This window comes from Pseudorca crassidens, chromosome 1 (genome assembly GCF_039906515.1).
Source record: "Pseudorca crassidens isolate mPseCra1 chromosome 1, mPseCra1.hap1, whole genome shotgun sequence".
Taxonomy (NCBI): domain Eukaryota; kingdom Metazoa; phylum Chordata; class Mammalia; order Artiodactyla; family Delphinidae; genus Pseudorca; species Pseudorca crassidens.
Window position 1 is genome coordinate 147,534,499 of NC_090296.1, and position 14,247 is coordinate 147,548,745.

The 14,247-nt window shown below is 44.6% G+C and overlaps 1 protein-coding gene across 1 annotated transcript in view; it reads left to right on the forward strand.

Moving 5' to 3' along the window:
- Nucleotides 1-14,247, forward strand: part of ADAMTSL3 (ADAMTS like 3) — a 366,545-nt gene that overhangs the window by 53,220 nt on the left and 299,078 nt on the right. The window contains exon 3 of the mRNA XM_067698448.1: nt 5,979-6,098. Within this exon, the coding sequence (XP_067554549.1) occupies nt 5,979-6,098 (120 nt within the window). The remainder of the gene's footprint in view (nt 1-5,978; nt 6,099-14,247) is intronic.

Sequence of the window (14,247 nt, forward strand, 5' to 3'; positions counted from 1 at the left end):
CCACAGCTACTGAAGCCCGTGAGCTTAGAGCCCGTGCTCTGCAACAAGAGAAGCCCCGCAATGAGAAGCCCACGCACCGCAATGAAGAGTAGCCCCCGCTCGCCTCAACTAGAGAAAGCCCGCATGCAGCAACGAAGACCCAACGCAACCAAAAAAAAAAAAAAAAAAAATTCTGGTAGTTCGAAGAGAATTAAAAAAAATAAAAGAAAAAGAAGCACAACAGACAAATACTCTGATTACAGAGGCTTAGGACAGTCCCCCCTCGCCACAGAAGGCAGCAATTTGGGACGAAATGTGGCTGCACTTTCTTTCAGCAGTAGGGCGGCTGCAGCTGCAGCAGAGCCCAGGAAAGAGAGCCAGCTCAGAGGTGAGAAAGCTGAATGGGGCCGGGGTGGGTGAGGGGTGGTCGGAGAGGGTGATAGAGACAAACGGATGATCTTGGGACCAGGAGTCCCTGAGACCTCGCAGAAGGGTATCCAAGGAGTAGGCGCAGGGGAGATGGAGGCTCCAAATCGGCTAGGGAGCATGGCCTGATGAAGGCTTTTGTGGGCCAAGGGCCCTCATCTGGACAAAAGCCAGAGCCTCCGCAATCAATTTGGATCCCATTCCTCTTCCTTCTCAGGGGTTTTGCACCGGTAGTTACCTCTTCTGTCTTCTCCATTCTCTCTCTTGCTACTGGATGATTCCTGTAAGGAAACAAACCTGCTCCAGTGTCTCCTATCTTTAAAAATTCTACCTGCGATTCTATGTTTCCCTCCAGCTATGCCCCCTTTCTGAGTCTCTCATCACGGTCTCTACTTCCTCTTCTCCCATTCACCTCTCAAAACCATGACAGTTGTCCCTGCTGCATCACCGTAACTACTCTTGTTAAGGTCAACAGTGACCTCCTTGCTGTCAGATCCAATGGACACGTCTGTGGCCTCATCTCAGTCTCTTAGCAGCATTCAAGACCGTTGGTCACTCTGATGCTGAATCCTTCCATGACCCAATATTTGTCTTTTTTTCCTTGATTCTACTCTAATTGATCATCATTTTTAGTCTCTTTTGCTTGCTCCTCCTCTTCTACTCACGTTCAGATATTAGACTTATTTATTTTTTTAATTTTTAATTTTATTTATTTATTTTGGCTGTTTTGGGTCTTTGTTGCTGTGCACGGGCTTTCTCTAGTTGCCGCGAGCAGGGGCTGCTCTTTGTTGCGGTGCGCAGACTTCTCATTGTGGTGGCTTCTCTTGTTGTGGAGCACGGGCTCTAGGCACGCGGGTTTCAGTAGTTGCGGCATGCGGGCTTCAGTAGTTGTGGCACGCAGCCTCAGTAGTTGTGGTGCACGGGTTTAGGTGCTCTGTGGCACGTGGGATCTTCCCGGACCGGGGATCAAACCCGTGTCCCCTGCACTGGCAGGTGGATTCTTAACCACTGTGCCACCAGGGAAGTCCTCAGATATTAAAATTATTGAGGGCTCCAGACAAAGCCCTCTTGTCCGCCAAACTCATTCTCTAGGGAGGGTCCTTTCCAGTATGATGCTGTAAATATATATGTGTAGGAAATGAAAACAATGTCTTCCAAATTTCTGTCTTCAGCCTTAGACCTCCCTTATGAGCTCCAGACTTGCATATTGAACAGCCAGCTCAAGCTTTCCACATGGATGGATGTCTCATACACATCTCAGACTTCATGTGACCCAAATAGACCCAAACTCTCTGCCCCTCCCCAGCAGATCCTTTCCTGCCTCAGGGCAACCCACCCATTGAATCTTTTTTTTTTTCCTTAAAGAACTTTTCTTCTTAGTACTTAAATCTCTTATTTATTTATTTAAGCTGCGCTGGGTCTTAGTTGCAGCACGTGGGATCTTTGTTGCAGCATGCGGGATCTTTAGTTGCGGCATGCGGACTTTTAGTTGTGGCATGCGGACTCTTAGTTGCAGCATGCAAGTGGGATCTAGTTCCCCCACCAGGGATCGAACCTGGGCCCCCTGCATTGGGAGCGCAGAGTCTTACCTACTGGACCACCAGCAAAGTCCCTCATACTGAATCTTTTGTAGCCTGTTGCTCAAGCCCAAACCCGGAAGTCATCCTTGATACCTTGCTTTTTCTCACCCGTCAGCAACTTCTAGTCTATCTACCTCTCCCCTTCACCACGGCCATCCTCCCAGTCAAAGGAATCATCCCTTCTCAACTGGATTAGTGCCACGGCCTTCTAATTGACCTATATGATTCCATCTTGCATCCTCCTAACCTATCCTCCACAAAGCAGTCAGTGTTAGCTGAAATCTATAGTTCTTCAACTCCTTGCCATGGCCTGTAAGGCTTTGAATGTCCCAGCTCCTCCTTTCTCTCCTATTTCCATTTCATGCACTCTCTTCCTTGTTCACACTGGATCCAGCCGCACTGACTTCCTTTCTGATCTGCAGTCCCACTGACCTGCTTCCCCCCTTAGGGCTTTTGTACTTGCTCTTCTTTTCATCTTGAATGCTCATCCTTGGCTCTTTGCGTGACTGGTTCCTTCTTACCTGTTAGGTATTAGCTTAAATCTTGTCTTCTCAGGGATGCCTTCCTGATCTTCTTATCTAAAGTTAAACAACCCTCTCCCAACCTTATTCTCATATCCCCCTGTTTATTTCTTTTATAGCACTTAGAGCTTTAATTTTCTTGTTTATGAATTTGTTTGCTTATTTTATTATGTATCTCTTCCCACTAGAGTATAACCTTCATGAAAAGAGGGACTTATCTTTCTTGTACGTCATTGTAGTCATAGCACTTAGAACAGTTTCAGGCATGTAGTAGGTGCTCAATAAATGTGTGTTGACTGTATGGTCAACTAAAGATAAGCATCATACTGGGAGGCCCTGTGTATTTGGGGAGCTGATTTCAGGTGTTGATCCTAGGCTGCTCCCAGCCCCCACTCTTTGGTAAAACGATCTAACTGTGTCTTTGCACATGGCCACGAACATGTTCCAGCCCTGGCTCCTGCTCTGTGGTGGTTGGCAAGTCTCTTCACTTTCAGAGCCTTAGTTTACTCATTTCTAAAAAAAGGAGTTTGACCTGGATGACTTCTAAGGCCTCTTCAGGCCTTTAAAACTATGATTCTACCATCTCTGAAGCCAATAGAGGCAAACAACAACAACAACTAACTTTTATCGATTCTTCGCTAAGCATTTTGGTAATCAGTGTCCATGAATTACGTTAAGATAGAATCCATTCTTTATCAGCAGTTGTATAAAATTTGGCCCTGAGGTTTACCTAGATGTGTTTTTATCCTTGGTGAGAAGAATGATACTTCTACACATACTCAAACTTCCTAGGAAACATACAGAGACATACATTTCACCATCAAATTCACCTCTTATTTTCACGTGGAAGTTTTTATTCCCGCCTCACCTTTTTAAACCCTGATAAATACAATGTAAAGTTTGGAACAGTGGCTCACAATGTGGAAGGTAATCAGCTATAGTTATAATCAAGTCGTAAGTGTCTGCTGTTTTTTTCCCACCCTAATGAATACTGAGGACTGGAAAGCTTTACTACCAGGAAGCCTTTTTGCTTTTTCTGATATTTCATGCAGAGCCCCATAGAACCTGCTAAAGCGTGTGAGAGTCCGGTTGTCTCTGTGGAGGCTGTGGCATGAGCTCCCCTTCCTTTTCCTCCCAAGGTTACTTAGGAACAATCTCCAGCACTTAGAGAGCTGGCTGGCCAGGTCTGACAGATGTATTCTGTGCCCTTGCCTGGGCCTGATCAGACCTCCTTTCCAGGCTGTTGACACTGTGGCTTTGCTGTGGACCTCAGGGTGACCATGCTAACTTTCAGAGCAGAGCCTCCCCACAGGAAGGTGACATCACAGAGAAAACCTCCACAGAACACCCGGTGGTGGTCTGAACACTGGGGTGACAGACCCCGTGTCAAGGGTGGCTTCACAGTGTAGCAGGTAGGACATCCACAGGCGTTTTTCCAATTTCCTGCACTCAGGTAGGAGTCACTGGGCCTCAAGCAAGCCATTCAGAAGGAGGGCAAAGGAGATCTGGGGCTGCAGGGCTCTGGGAAGATTCCTGTCTCTCGTTTGGTGCTGAGCCCCTCATGTGAATGAAATTTAATGAGAAAATCTTGAAATTCTTTGAACAGGGTAGGGCTAACCAAAACACAGACTTATCTGTTCGAAGTGCCTTAACAAAGCTATCACATCTTGATTTCTTTTTTTTAACGTGTAGCATTCAAATGGCTGTTTTTGCTTTAACCGCAGTTCCTGCTGCAGTTTGGAATTGTGACCCTTGGTGGAACAGAGGTGTTAGAGGGGTACTTTTATTCCCCACTCCTCCTATTTGCAGAAAATGATTTCCTCGGAGTGACACCCATGGCCTCTCACTCTGTTTCTTGCTCACTCCTTCTGGAGCAGGGGGAGTGAGGTACCCTGTTGGGGGCAGAGTCACGGACCGGTGTTTTTGATTATGTGGGGCTAAGCACTGGAGGTTCATCTCCTTTATCTCGTCCCTCCTTGAACCCATCAAGGCAGTGATCCGGAGAAGCCCTCTACGTGCTCCAACTTCCCTTGGATGGGGACGTGGCAAGTGCTGGTAGCAAGTCCATTGGGCCATTGTATCCAAGCCATATTCTCCAACAGGTGGTGTCCTTCCTGTCTCCCCTTGACCCCAACAAATGGGGCTTACGTCTACCGATTCAGATGCCAGGGCATGAGCGCTCCCTGAATCCAATGGAGTCTTTCTGCAAACTCCATGTGTATTTAATCTTGGATTTTTTTATATAAACATACAAAACATTATGAGAAAAAAGTCTCAAAGGAAATACATCAAAACAATTAAAAGTGGTTATTATAGGTTGGAGTATTTATGGGCGGTTTTTATTTTCTTTTGCACTCATCTGACTTTTCTAAAGTTTCTGCAAGGAACATGCACTTCTGTTATAGTATGGAAAAAATAAGTTTGTTTCTCACTCTTTCACCCAACAATCAAAAACAGAAAGAAAGAAAGAAAAGGAAAGAGAAAGAAAGCACGTCCTAGAAACAATGGATTTGTAACAACAGAGCTTAAGCAAGTCAACCTCACTGTGGCTGCCTTGCTGGAAGGTTGTGGGCAGGAGGAAGAAACAGGTGTCAGGGAGTAAATACGGTGTGAGCTGATTTGAGGTGGCCCAGGGTGCTATCCTGGTCTAACAGCCCCTCAACACAGATACCTGGTGTGTCTCACATGGCCTTTGCCAAGAGAGGCCACTTCCCTTTTTAAAAAAAAAAATTACTGAAGTATAGTTGATTTACAATGTTGTGTTAATTTCTGCTGTGCAGCAAAGTGACTCAGTTGTACATATATATACAGATATATATGTGTATATATACACATATCTGTATATACATGTGTATATATGCACATATATATACATTCTTTTTTATATTCTTTTCCATTATGGTGTATCACAGGATATTGAATACAGTTCTCTGTGCTATACAGTAGGACCTTGTTGTTAATCCATCCTATATATACTAGTTTGCATCTGCTAATCCCAAACTCCCAATCCATCCTTCCCCCACTCCCCTCCCCCTTGGCAACCACAAGTCTGTTCTCTATGTCTTTTGAGTCTGTTTCTGTTTCACAGATAGGTTCATTTGTGTTGTATTTTAGATTCCACGTATAAGTGATATCATATGGTATTTGTGTTTCTCTGTTTGACTTACTTCACTTAGTATGATAATCTCTAGGTCTAATGCCATTTGAAATAATGCAAACGGCATTATTCCATTCTTTTTTATGGCTGAGTAATATTCCATTGTGTGTATATGTACCATGTCTTCTTTATCCATTCGTCTGTCGAGGGAAATTTAGGTTGTTTCCACGTCTAGGCTATTGTAAATAAGCACTTCCCTTTTCTTGGTACAGCCTTTTGGTGGGTGGATTCTCTTGGACTCACCCCTTTTCAGAGACTGCCTGTTGGGAGTCCTTACTGGGGCCTTATTTGTAACCAAGTGATCTTGCCTTTCAGACCACAGCAGAGAAGTCTCCTGGGGCCTATTTCCTTCCTGAGTTTGCACTCTCCCCTCAGGGAAGTTTTCTGGAAGATACAACAGGGGAGCAGTTCCTCACGTATCGCTATGATGACCAGGTAAGAACTTCATTAAAGAGCCTATTTTTGGCTTTGCCATTTGCCAATGGGCAGGAAACAGTTTCTCAAAAATAACTTCAAAATAATTATATTTCCTCCTTGGCACCACTTATATAATAGACCCGTTACACCAGGAAGGACCCCAAGACGCTGGGCTGCTCACGCTTGCATGTAGCTTCCTGCACAGTGTGTGGTTCTTGTTCTGGTTGGGGCATTGCCTTGAGTGACACATTGTCTTATTTTCATCAGAAATATTTCCATATTAATATAAATATTTAAGTTCGTTCATTTCAGCTATTGCCAAATTCATCATGTAATTCTGAAGTTATCCAAAAGTTCTGTATTCTGATTAAGCTTCACTTTCTTTGCCCTCTTAGCTCTTACTTTCTTTCTTTTACCAGCACCAAAACTTTTCTTTTCCAAGCCCATTTTCCAGAAAGGGAAAACATAGGCGTGCCTCTGTGTGAGGGCGCGTGTGTGTGCACATGCGTATGTATTTAAGTCACTGCACGAAACCCAACTGGAGAGTGAGGCCATGCTTGGCTGAGATGCAGAAACCGCACACCCGGGACTGTGACTCTCCATTCTCGACTTACATGGATGCCCTGACAGCATGGAAGATTACACATGTCTTTGAAATCACTCACAACTCGTTTGAAACAGAGAATTTTGCCAAAGGCAGAGGTTTCTAGCTGATAGGGCCTGAACTTCTGAGGCAGTGGTGCACACTGGGCTAGGATTTAGGATGATGAGTGACGTTGAAAGATCTTGGTAGACCTTGGCACCTAAGGGGCCAAGTGTGGGTGAGGTATGGGGCGGGCGTGTCTTCTCACGGGACATGACGGGGTGGAGGAAGATGGCCCAGGGACCGAGGTCCGCTGTGCTGTCCTGATCTGTGTGGTCAAGGCTGGTGAGTTCTGGCTTGTGTTGCGCAGGGCCTAGTTAGGGGGTGAAAGATATTGCTTGGAAGGAGGAGCTCTGGGCAGGTCAGTCTGCCGCCATGGGTAGATGTAAGATGTGACGGCAGGGAGTGGTACGCGGCTCTGGGGCTGGCTTGGAGGTGGGCAGAGCGCAGATGAGGCTGGGAGGAGGATTAAAGTCTCAGGCAGCGTAACTGGTTGATGAAGGATAGAGCATGGAGGGCGAGTAGAGACATCTATTGCAGGGTGCTCTGTATCCCCCTACTCAGGGGGAGGCAGCATTGATTTATCCTCAGCTTCTACTGCGTGACCTGTGCTTGGTACATTGAGCTCTGGAGCTGGGATTGGGGTGAGGTGCAGGCTGTGAACCAGTGCACCCAGCTGTGAGCAGGACGCTGTCCAGGTAGTCAGGGGCAGGGGTGGGATGAGACCAGTTTTTTTTTTTTAATCAAAATTGTCAACATCAGGGCTTCCCTGGTGGCGCAGTGGTTGAGAGTCTGCCTGCCGATGCAGGGGACACGGGTTCGTGCCCCGGTCCAGGAAGATCCCACATGCCCCGGAACGGCTGGGCCCGTGAGCCATGGCCGCTGAGCCTGCGCGTCCGGAGCCTGTGCTCCGCGACGGGAGAGGCCACAACAGTGAGAGGCCCGCGTACCGCAAAAAAAAAAAAATTGTCAACATCAATCATTTAAGTTCCCCGAATAGCGAGTCCACAAATAGTTACTACAGGGAGCAGGGGTGAGGTGGAAGATGATTCGATATTCATGTTATAGACCCCAGTTAATCCTTTGGACAGGCATTTGGGCCTGGTTGCTAAGAGGGCCTAAACCATCACATTGCTTTTGGACCTTCTCCCCGATGGATTTTTAGAGGGCCTATGATTTATGGCTCCTTTTAATCAAGAAATTAATGCTCTAACAGGTTTTCATATGAGAGCATAAGAGAACCTAACTGAGGAGGCAGTAAAGGATAGGAGAGAGTGTCTGGAAAATCACGAGCTCTGTGTTTTTTAATTAAAGAGTGGTTGATGCCTTCTCCAGGTTCTGCAGATAAATAATATTTAATATAATAACAATATAAAAGCTAGCAAAAGAGGAAAGTAAGCCCCTTTAGCCTTTCCAAAAGGCCTAAAGCAGATCTTAAAAGTGTGTGGCACGCCTTGGAAATTTTGTCCTGGGACACAGTGTTCTAGAGAGCTCCAGTGAATAGCATATGAAAACATTCTGTGTTGCCCCCACTGTGTATTTCTTTTAAGGGAAAGGAACAAGGTCAAACTATAACAAGCCAATAATAGCACCTACCCTCTGCTACTAAAGGCAAAGAAAATAGGCCTTTGTACCAAACTAGGTGTATCTGTTGAATGAACCTCAAGAATGTAATCATCTAGGACTGTTAACCCATCAGCCCAAGCCTTGATTCTCTTTTCTCTTAATACTGAATGTGCAGACTGCACTGTAATATCAGGGCGCTTCTTAGGCTCAGGGGAAAAGTTAGATCAGATATGACTCAGTTTGAAAACTCCCCCTATCCTGACTCAGGAGTCAGACTGCTTTGGATTTGAACTCCATTTCTGATGTTTTATTTGCTGTGTGACTTCGGACAAGTTACTTCACTTCTCTGTGCCTGAGTTTTGTCATCTGTGAAATATATGATGGTGTCAACCTCACGGAAATGTTTTAAGGATTAAAGGAGATAATTCATATGTCTCCCTGCACAGTTTCTGGAGCATATAAGCCCTTAATCTAGCTATTGTTATTGCTAGTAATATTATTTGCAAAGACTCAATTCAGAGAATCTCAGATATCCTTATGCTAAAGAAAAGGAAGAAGCATATTCTCCATTAATGTCAAAGGACCTCACACAATATGTTTAATTTTTTTTTCTATAAACTCTTTTTTTTTACCTCTTTATTAGAGTATAATTGCTTTACAATGGTGTGTTAGTTTCTGCTTTATAACAAAGTGAATCAGTTATACATATACATATGTTCCCATATCTCTTCCCTCTTGCGTCTCCCTCCCTCCCACCCTCCCTATCCCACCCCTCCAGGCCATCACAAAGCACCGAGCTGATCTCCCTGCGCTATGCGGCTGCTTCCCACCAGCTATCTACCTTACTTTTGGTAGTGTATATATATATGTCCATGCCTCTCTCTCACTTTGTCACAGCTTACCCTTCCCCCTCCCCATATCCTCAAGTCCATTCTCTAGTAGGTCTGTGTCTTTATTCCTGTCTTACCCCTAGGTTCTTCATGACATTTTTTTTTTCTTAAATTCCATATATATGTGTTAGCATACGGTATTTGTTTTTCTCTTTCTGACTTACTTCACTCTGTATGACAGACTCTAGGTCCATCCACCTCATTACAAATAGCTCAATTTCATTTCTTTTTATGGCTGAGTGTAACAAGCATATAGGTAAAGTACACCCATATCTGAAGTGTAGAACTTGGTAAGTTTTTAAATAACTTTACACCTCTGTGGCCACCACCCAGATCCAGCAATTAAACATTCCCAGCACCCTAGGAAGCTCCTTGGACCCCTTCTGGCCAATATCCCTCACCCAAGAAGTAACCACCATCCTGACTTCTATCACTCTTACAGATTCGTTTTGGTTTTTACTTTTATTTTTTATATAAATGGAATCATACAGCACCTACTCATTTGTGTTTGGCTTCTTTCACACACCATGATGTCTGAAGGGTTCAACCAAGTTCCTGGATGCAACATAACTTAGGGTTTAATGTCTGTCTGTTGCGCTCTTTGGAACGAACTGCCTCATATTGGAACAGATCGCAGCATATTGGGTGGCATGCAGCGTTGCTCTTGCACAGAAGTTCCCAAGTTGTCCCTCTAAGGTTTTCAGGGCAGCCCCTCCAAAGATTCCATACCTGGGGTGTGGTGGAGGCGGTGTTCCAGAGTAGCCTTTGTTCCATCCCAGCAGCTGCTGGCATTCCATGGTCAGAAATAGGTCTAGGTCTGTGTGAGTTGCCACCCAGGGCAGTCAGTGTCTGTGCTGTCATGTCGCTTAAGTACACCTACCTGTGGAGTTTACGGGTATGTGCCAGAGGCACTGTCCTGCTGTCCCAACAGCCTGAAATCAGAGTGACAAAGTGCTTACGCTGCAGGCGCTGCTGTCTGGTTACTGAAGTTGTTGGGTCAAAACTGGGTTCACTAGGAACTTCCTGCCTATCAGATACTCATTTGGTAAAATGGGAAGCAAGCAGATGGTGTGTTTGCTCTCTTCGACGACCCCTGTAGGACTTTTTTTTTTTTTTTTTAATTTAAGAACATTTTTATTGAAGTATAGTTGATTTACAATATTGTGTTACTTTTAGGTGTACAGTAAAGTGATTCAGGTGTATATATCTATTATTTTTTTTCAGGTTATTTTCCACTATATGTTATTACAAAATATTGAATATTGTTCCCTGTGTTATACAATAAATCCTTTTTTTAAAAAATTTTATTTTGTTTATTTTTTTATACAGCCTGTAGGACTTTTTAAAGTATTTTATTCTGGTGTATTTTCATGAAGACCTTCAGGTCACTCTTCAAATGTCTCCTGGAGTAGGTGTCTGGAAAACGAATAACCCTGAGGCCAGTAAAGCACAGCTGTGATGTAGGTTGTGTTTAATGAGTCACATAACAGGCACACTGTGGGTTATACAGGGGGCTGAGACGGCTTCTAGTGAAGAAAGCCGTTCTGAAGCCAACTGGGTAGCAGTGCGGTTCAGTGCATGCAGGACTAGTCAGACAGCCTTCGCCTTGCTTCTGCCACTAATTAGCTTGTAATTTAACGAAGTTATCCAACATCTTTGGACCGCAGATGCCTCATTGGTCTTGAAAAACAAAGCGACCGTATTTCATGATCCGAACTCCTTCCCCCCCAAATAGTCTATTTTTCGGAATTACAAAATGATTATTCTACATCGCAGAGTGTTAATTGGATCGTTCTCATTATCGAGGCAGGCTTGCCAGCGATGCAGTAAACTGTTACTTAGAGAATCATAGAATTTTACAACTGGTGGAGACTTTGGCTCAAATGCCTCATTTTACAAGTCAAGAAAACAGAGCCTCTGGATGTGCAAATGACTTACTCAAGGGCACCCGGATGGTCATGTGAAAAAAACTAAAACTTACACTCCACACCTCAGACTCCCCCACTCTGAGATACATCCAGTTGCTTCTCTCAGAAGAATCGCCTAGAAAATTATCTCTTTTCCCAAAAATCCCGATTCCACTGTTATAGCGAATAGGGCTTTGGAGACCTTAGTACATCCAAGGGAATGATTTCATATTCATGGGTTGCCTCATCAGCTCATTCTTAGCTCCTTCGGGAATTTGGAATTAACCATTCTGATAGCATTTATAGGGGGAATTATTATCACAGTAAGAATGACATTGTTTTCAAGGTCTGGGTGAAACGTGGTAGTGGAGATGAAAACGGCACCGCCTTCCCACGTAGTGAGCAGATCCTTGGAATGAAAGCGTTCTGACATTCGGTTGCATCCGTGGTACAAGGTCGTTAAAATGTGTTAGTTTGGGATGACTTGCTAAGAGGCTTGTGGTGGAAAGCCTTGTTAGGCAGCCAGCCTCTGGGCTAGATTCTTTGGTCATTCCTCATGGTGGTTTTAGAGTTTTGTCCCCCAGAGGACCTGTTCACAGGCAAGCAGCTGAGTGTTGGCCGGTTCTAGGAAGTGGAGTCTTGAATTCTGCGGTTTGTTCTTTCTCCATCGCTGATGAGGCAGAACTGAGAGCTGCTCAGCGTCTGCCGAAGTCTCTTTCTGGGAAAGAGGATGGCGAGTCTTCCCATCCTGCCCTTTAACTCACTGAAGCTTTAGACGTGGGGCTTCCTGAGTTGTCATGGGACTGACTTAAAAGTCTGTCCCAGGATTCGTGTTTCTCCATTGAAAGTCATTTTTTTTTTTTTTTAAAGTTAGGGGAACTCGTTGTTTTGCACAAATATTCTTTTCTTTTTGTGTCTTATTTTTTAGCGTTTGTTAGGTGCAGGGAAATGTGGAAGGTACGTCTTCCCCGATTTTGTGGATTGGCTATAATGTGCTTCCTCCTTGTGGGCAGCCGTGGTGGGAGAAAGGGGGTTAAGCACACTTAGAAATTCATGCCCGTGTGCATTTTCCTGTGGTCCGAGGATTGTCTTTTCGTGTGCACATGTTGATGTAATGTCTACCTTGCCACCTTAGGCTACAAAGCACCAAAAGGCTGAAAAACAAAAACAAAAGACACCCAAAGCGTTAACTTGAATTCCAGGCATGTGGGATAAGGCTGGGTGTTCAGTTAGTGGTGGGTTCTGACTTTCCTAAAACTAACCTAGGGTAAATTCTAACATAAGCTTGCAGACATTTGGAAGAGAACCACCTTGATTCCACGTCGCAGAGGTCCTTTTATACTGTCTATACCCATCATCCTTTCTCCCCTGTTACCTTCTGTCTCCCCTGTAACTCCAGGTAAGGAGCCCCTGGCTGATCTGGCATTTGTTTCGTCTCTTTCTGCCCACGTTTAAGTGGATTCAAGATGTTTTTTCAAGTTAACATTGCTGTTAGCTATACTCTGATCTACCGTTGCTTTCAGCGACCTTGATTTCCAAATTTTTATTGTCTCCTGCTGCTTCCTCCTCCTCCTTTTTTTTTAAAAAAATTTATTATTGGCCACGTTGGGTCTTTGTTGCTGCGTGCGGGCTTTCTCTGGTTGCGGCGAGCAGGGTCTACTCCTCGTTGTGGTGTGTGGGCTTCTCATTGCGGTGGCTTCTCTTGTTGCGGAGCACAGGCTCTAGGCACGCGGGCTTCAGTAGTTGTGGCACGCAGGTTCAGTAGTTGTGGCGCACGGGCTTAGTTGCTCCGCGGCATGTGGGATCTTCCCGGACCAGGGCTCGAACCCGTGTCCCCTGCATTGGCAGGTGGATTCTTAACCACTGCGCCACCAGGGAAGTCCCCTCCTCCTCCTTTTAGCTCTTAAAATCTGACTTCCAGTATCTCCTACTTCCACACCCCCCCTCACCTTAGACGGGCATCCTTTTCAAGAATTTCACTTCCTTTCCAGGAGTCAAATCCAGGGTTTGGTGCGAATCATTCTACATCTGTAAAATGCTATGTTTGTAAAATTCTGTGTTTGTCAGCATTCTAAGGCCTTACGACGTCATCAGTGGAGTCATAGTTGACTCTTTGCTTTCCTCCCCTGGATGCCATCGACTGCCTACTTGTGTGATTTCTCATTTCAGAACGCCTCTCCAATTTGTATTTTCTTTACTGTTTCCATCACCAGGGAGGTAGAGGGCTGGATGTGCCCAGCCCTGACAGGCATCTGGAATTGTAGCATGACAGAGTTGGAAGGAAGTTTAGGGACTCTGTTTTTTCAGGTGAGGAATCTGAGCCCCAGAGAGGAACAGTGTCTTACCCAACATCACACAGCCAGGCAGTAGCAAAGCCAAGTGCCTGTTCTTTGCCCTGAAGCTCAGTTAAGACATTTTTACATCTAATCTGCGGGTAAGAAAAGTATGAGAGCAATGTTTGAATGAATTTTTAATACGAGTCGTAACAATAATATATTAATAATGAAGCCTTTGTGTAGTCTTCTTTCTAGACGTCTTTTAAATGTCTTTTTTCTTCAACGATTATGACAAACCAAATTTTCCTCTTCCTTATTTAATTATTGATTTATGCATTCTTTATAAGGACAAGAAATCTGTTTGCTGTGAGTCCATCTTTCTCAAAGTAACTTCTTCTGAACTTTTCATGAATATCTTGGCCGGGAGCTTCATTGTGGTTAAACTGTTGGCAGGCCTCAGAAATATTGCTTGATGTTTCCAAGTTATTTATGTAATAGTTTTTAACTTGGGAAGTATATACCAACTTCTGAAGTTTCTAGTGAAGGGAAATGGCCTTCGTCCTTGGACATATAGGGTGTTGTCATTGTCTTTGGGGATCTAGATCACACGTTCTCCACAGAGGAGAGTTTTCTGTGTTGTTTCTGGCTTACGTGTAAAATGTTTTTAAGCAGCGAGCCATTTGAATTTGAATAGCTCATTCCTTTGTTAGTGAGTAATGTTGGTCGAATGTAGTTACGCTCCTTCAGTATTCCAAAGATTTAGCTATCTAATGAGGCGAGCTCATGGTCTGTTAGGAGAAGACAGGGACACACTGATTGGAATGACTCGTACTCGATTCCTAGTTCAAGTGCACTGCAAATATGCGAACACTGCACATGCGACCG